This window comes from Centruroides vittatus, unplaced genomic scaffold, assembly GCF_030686945.1.
Source record: "Centruroides vittatus isolate TY-2023 unplaced genomic scaffold, ASM3068694v2 contig_93, whole genome shotgun sequence".
NCBI classification, from domain to species: Eukaryota; Metazoa; Arthropoda; class Arachnida; order Scorpiones; family Buthidae; genus Centruroides; species Centruroides vittatus.
In genome coordinates, this window is record NW_027122616.1 from 849,008 (window position 1) to 855,007 (window position 6,000).

Genomic DNA, 6,000 nt, shown 5'->3' on the forward strand with positions numbered 1-6,000 from the left:
GGATTCTGCTTATGATTTTTTTAAGCCGTTTCTCGGGGTCAATAGTCTTTTATACAGGTAATGCATTCGTTTTATTTGAGTTGAAATGTCTTTGTTTACAATATTTTACATTTAATTAAATAAAGTTCTGACGATAATTGGAGAAGAAGAAGAAAATATTTAGCTCCACATTTACATCTTTGGAATCTGAAAGACTATCAAAATGTATTTATGGAGCATTCAAACGTCTTACTCGAAAATCTTAAACAATTGCAGGAAAATGAAATATTTTATGTCGTGAAATGGATGAAATATTGCGCGTTGGATATAATCGCAGGTATTACTGTCTAATGTATAATAATTATTTAAGAATTATAAATATCAATTTGTTTTTACAATAATAAGCGAAAATATTTTTGTACTCTCTTTTTGCTTGCAGGGTAGAAAAAGTAAATGATAAATTGAAAAAACATAATACGTACTTTTACAGGACATTTTATAATGCTTTTGGAGTTGTAAATGTCACTGCAATAGAAGTACTGAATTAGCATCGGACAGGGCAATAACTCAAACAATTTATTGATAGTTACACTTTTCGCGGTAATTATGGCTTTGATGCCCGAAATTCTCACAAACAAAACTACTTCCTTACTTGTGTAACAGCCATTTATAATAACACTGTCCCATCCTAGCGGCAGAAATTAAAACTATGTTCAGCATTTTTCACTATATTTTAATTTTGCTGGTTTTGACTGATTTTCTGTTTCGTTCAGTACTTGTCTCTTTCGTGTGAATTCGGTCTCTGGTGTGGTGCTTTCTGAAACAACAAAGAACTCTGAAAACATTATAAAATGACATGTATTTACTTATTAACGAATTATATGTTTAAATTTATTTTTTTGTAGACGTAACATTAGGAGTTTCTCTAAATTCTCAGACAGAAGGTAATGAAGAATACGTTTCTGCAATTAACAGGTATGGAAAATTCTGTTTAATGTATATTCATGTCAGCTTTGAAACAACGTTTACAAAAGCGATATATAAAGTAAGTAATTTAACATTAATATTTATCTAATGAAATTTTGATAATGCTCGAATCAACATAATAATAAATCGAACTGATAAGACGCACTTTGAATTTTTAATTGATAATCTGTTAATCGACAGTTAAAATTTGTAAATTATGAATGGATTATTGTTGCAATTCCTAATGATCATAAAAAAAGATTTTTATTAATTTTAATAATAAACTAAATTTTTATTAAAAATTTATCATGTTATCATAATGAACATACATCTATTAGGTTGAACTTTTGTTATTTTTGTAAACTTAAATAAGAAGAATTATTTCGGAAGTTGTGATGTGAAATGTTTAAATCAAATTATGAAATTACACAATCGATTGACCTATTTTTAAATTTTCTCAGAAATGCGAAACGCAATCAGAAAAGTGGAATAATAAAATATTTTGTCTTTGTTTACACAAATAAATAAGACTATAAATTTTACACAGAATATAAACGAAATTTAAATTCGATATTAGAAATACCGGTACAAATATTTTAATTTTAATATACCGTATTTTACGGACTATAAGACGCACTTTTTTCTTCGAAAAATTGCCTCCAAAATTCAGGAGCGTCTTATAGTCCGTAGCGTCTTATAGTCCGTAAAATACGGTATTTAAAACAATAAATTATAACTATCTTAATGTAATAAAATCCTACAATATTTTCTACAGTAAATGCATTGTATGAAATTTTTTACAGTTTTGACAGTTGAGAGTACAGTAGAGCGTCGATAAGTGAAACCAATTGGGGACTGGGGTCCTTCCAGTTAATGATTTGTTCCAGTTTCCGACTTTGTACGAAAAAATACATTAACCTGTCCGATGTTCAAATTTTTCTCCGTTGCGTGTCGCTTCGTGTTGAATTTTCGTCGATTTTAAGCCTAACGAAAATTTTTATAATAATCATCGAGGCTATCGTATCGTTAAAAATTATTTCTGCATTCTGTACAAACAAAATAAATATATTAAAGAATATAAAAAACATGAAAATTATACTTTAGAAGTAAATTTAGTATCAAAAACATTCAATTCAGCACGACACAGTCTGACTGAAAATCGTTCTACTTTCCGGCCATTCCACTTACCGACGTTTCACTTATCGACGCTCTACTGTACTCTATTTACTATGTTATCTATAAACTTCCTTAAATTAATTTTTCACATAACATAATTTATATTAAAATTTAGAATTTCGACATATTTTCCTGAATGGCTACTAAATCCAATGTACTGGTTTGCCCCAATTTTTGCCATGACTAAAATGGGAAGAAATTTCAAAAAGGACGTTGAAATAATTCATCGTTTCGACGAAAAGGTAAATCCAATTTGTGAATGAAATATTTTATTATGATTTAAGAAATTAATGTTTTAATTTAATGCGTAGGTGTTCGAGAGAAGCAAAGCAAATTTCGTCCAAAAAAAGCAACTGCAAAAATCCTTCGACGAAGGTGCACAGTATGAAGAGGAAGCAAAAGCGAAAAGAAAACCGCGTATTATAGATGCACTGTTGGATCTTCATGTCAATCAAGGTCTAATGTCAGAAGAAGACGTCATTAGAGATGCAGAAGGCGGGATGTTTGCGGTAGGCATAATTAATTAAAGGTATAAACGAAAATACTCATATAATCGAACACGTATGTATTTCAATGGTATCGTTTTTATAGTTGCGAAGGAGACTAATGTATTTCCCAGTAAGGCATCAAAATTAAAACAATTTCAGATACTTAATGACAAAAATTACAATTAAAGTATTATATAAAACTTTGTTTATAAAAATCACAATTTCTTTTGTGGTAATTTAAAATTATATTTTTGCAAGCTGCGTGTGAAAATAGTACATTTCTTTAATAATTAATTAATATAATAATATGATATTATATTATAATAAATAACAAATAATATAATATCCGAAATAACAATATCATATTATAATAATAATATGATATTGTTATTTCGGATTGTTTTTTAAATTTTTTAATGTGAAACGTAGCAGTATTAAAATTTTAATTTTGCCCTTTTATATTTTTACGTAAAATATAATTCAAAGAAATTCTGGATTTAAAATAAAAATTTTATTAATAATATTTTTTGTTTCAATGTAATTTGTTTAGAAAACGTACAATTTTTAGAAATTGAAAGTCTATTTTTCAACGATTTCTTTCATTCCGAAGCATATTTTAATATTTAATGTAGCGAAAAATTCGTGTCGAAAACAAATGAATCTTTTTTATACATATCGAAGGCAGAGTTTGCTATGATAAAAATCTGCAACTCAGTTCAATGATTTGCATTATGTGTTATCGGATTGAATTTCGAATATAAAAAATCTAAATTTTGTTTATGAACACGTGGAAAAATTCAGTGCAAATAATATCTAAGTTATTGACCAAAAATACCGAATTTCTGTTTTTAAAAGTATCGGATAAAAAGCGTTATGTACATTATTTAAAAAAACAAATTTTGTCACCGAAAGGTCGCCGACCGAATAAATTACTATTTTAGATTTCATTTAATACATAAGTTTTCATATTGAAAATTATTTAGTATTTTTTAACTAAATTCGAATTTTTAAATAGTTTTAAGATAAGGTATCTCCGGAGTCAAAAACCAACGACTGTTTGAAGACAAGTACAGTAAGACCCTGCTTAACACTGCCTCGCTTAACGCTGATTCAATATAACGCAGTGTGCTTGACGCCTAAAAAATGCTCAAAATTTATGCTGATTTAAATTAACGCGTTATTTCATTGCTTCGTATATAATACGATTATTCCCAAACACGTATCAATCAGCAAATGGTGGCAATTCGTCGTAGCGCTGTACTTCCCGGTAAATCTATGTTTGTTTTGTACAATTTTGGAAAAAGTATAACATCATGGATGCCATAGGAAATACCGACTTCGCTTGGCAAGTATTAACTGATAAATGCATGAACGAGGTGTGGAAGAAGTTATGGCTGGAGGTATCCAAAAATTCTCATTGAGAAGAGCCTATCGCTGTGTCGTTGGTTGACAAAATTGTCAACTTAATACAGGAGATGTAGACGAGCAGGATATTGGGAAGTTACTGCAGGTTTCTGGTAAGAGCCTTACCAACGACAACTTCAACAACTGGCAGAACAAGGAATTCGTGTAGAACTGGAAAATAGAAACTCTGAAGACGAAGAACCCAAAAAATTTCTTTACAGTTTTTCTTAGGAAAAGTTTGCTAACGATAACAGAAATTGTTGATCAAATTGTAGAGAATAATCCAGATTTTGATGGGAGTGCTAAAGCAAAACGAGGCATTTTAAATGCGATCTTCTGCTACCGACATTTGCCTAAGGAAAGAAAAACAAGTGAACAGTGAAACTACATGACTTTATTGCAAAAAACAAGAATTTCAGAAGAGCTAAGACCTTCGTCACAAAAAATTATCTTTACAGTTCTGTGCGCATATGTTTTAGTGTTATTTAACATATATTATTATGCAAAAATTTATATTAAAAAACTTATATTAAAATTGCTTATTTTTTGGTCGTGTGTTCTTTTATCCTTATTTACTGTATGTTAAAATGGTCTCGTTTAACGCTGTTTCGCTTAGCGCTTTGTCGTCTAGGAATGCGGGGTCTTACTGTTCGATATTTCGGCATTGGTGACAATAAGCTTCTCTTTTAGTGTTATTAAGATTCTGGAGCTTAAATACAGAAGGTTTAAAACAAGGATGGATTAATGTAAAACATTTATTCAAAATTATTAGAAAATAAACTCAAATTGTATATGAAGGAATTTTACACTTAATTTCGACGTAATTTAATATCAGGGTCACGACACAGTTGCCCACGCTATGTCATGGACTCTTTATTTCCTGGGAAGATTTCCCGAAGTACAAGAGAAAGTGTATCTGGAATTGCAAGAAATTTTCGAAAATGATATAAATAGGGATATTACTATCGATGACCTGACGAAAATGACGTACTTAGAATGCGTAATTAAGGTAAATTTTTAATTTCTTTAAATGCACACGCAAGGATTAGTTTCATATATGACATTTTTCAGGAGTCGATGAGAATCTATCCTCCTGGTCCTTTTATAGCAAGAAAAAATCCTTCTGAAATGAAAATAGGTAAATTTTTTCAATATTCTAAACTTTATTTATTAATAGTAATTGTTAATATTTGTCACTTACTTCAGGCATTCATTTATTTTATCATTGAAATAGGTAATTACGTGTTGCCTGCAAATTCGACTCTCGTCATAAGTATCTATGGCATCCATCATAATTCTTCTGTTTACGAAAATCCCGAGGTGTTCGATCCAGACCGCTTTCTGCCTGAGAACTTTAAAAATTTTCATCCGTATGCATTTCTGCCATTTTCTGCCGGTCCAAGAAATTGCATCGGTAAGTGATTAGTTAATATATTAAAAAGTACAGAATTCTTTCACTAAAATGATTTATTTACAGGCAGTAAACTTGCGATGGTTGAAATGAAAATAGTTTTGGCAAATGTTCTTCGAAATTTTAAGGTTTACTCTTTGGATCCTCAAGATAAAATCGTTACTTCATACGCAGTTATGTTGACCCCAATATCAGGTATAAGAATGTGTGTAGAAAAAAGATAAACTTTATAAGAAATGAACTAAAATGACGGTTGGACTAATTTTTATTACAAATTTATGTAAACATTGGCCTGAATTATATAAACTAGACAAATGCGTTTACAAATCGAATTGAAATAATTTTACCATTATTAAAATTATTGAATATTCTTAAATTGTAATTCATGATTTTATCGATAAAATTGAAAAGAATAAAATGCATTATTATTAAACCTGCTTTACATTAATACTTCTTTTGTATTGTATTTGATTTATTTGTCACATTTATTATTTATCATATTTTATTTTACATGAACTAAATGTAACCCATACATATCCAATTGTATAGAAATAGGAATAATAAAACACTAGAATC

The 6,000-nt window shown here is 29.2% G+C and overlaps 1 protein-coding gene across 1 annotated transcript in view; it reads left to right on the top strand.

Moving 5' to 3' along the window:
* The window catches only part of LOC136984811 (cytochrome P450 4C1-like), a 46,339-nt gene extending 40,574 nt beyond the window's left edge, over positions 1-5,765 (top strand). Inside the window, exons 7-13 of the mRNA XM_067281955.1 lie at positions 885-954; positions 2,237-2,363; positions 2,433-2,630; positions 4,849-5,022; positions 5,085-5,151; positions 5,248-5,427; positions 5,491-5,765. Coding sequence (XP_067138056.1) covers positions 885-954; positions 2,237-2,363; positions 2,433-2,630; positions 4,849-5,022; positions 5,085-5,151; positions 5,248-5,427; positions 5,491-5,648 — 974 coding nt within the window. The 3' untranslated portion in view covers positions 5,649-5,765. The remainder of the gene's footprint in view (positions 1-884; positions 955-2,236; positions 2,364-2,432; positions 2,631-4,848; positions 5,023-5,084; positions 5,152-5,247; positions 5,428-5,490) is intronic.
* The last annotated feature ends 235 nt before the right edge of the window (positions 5,766-6,000 follow it).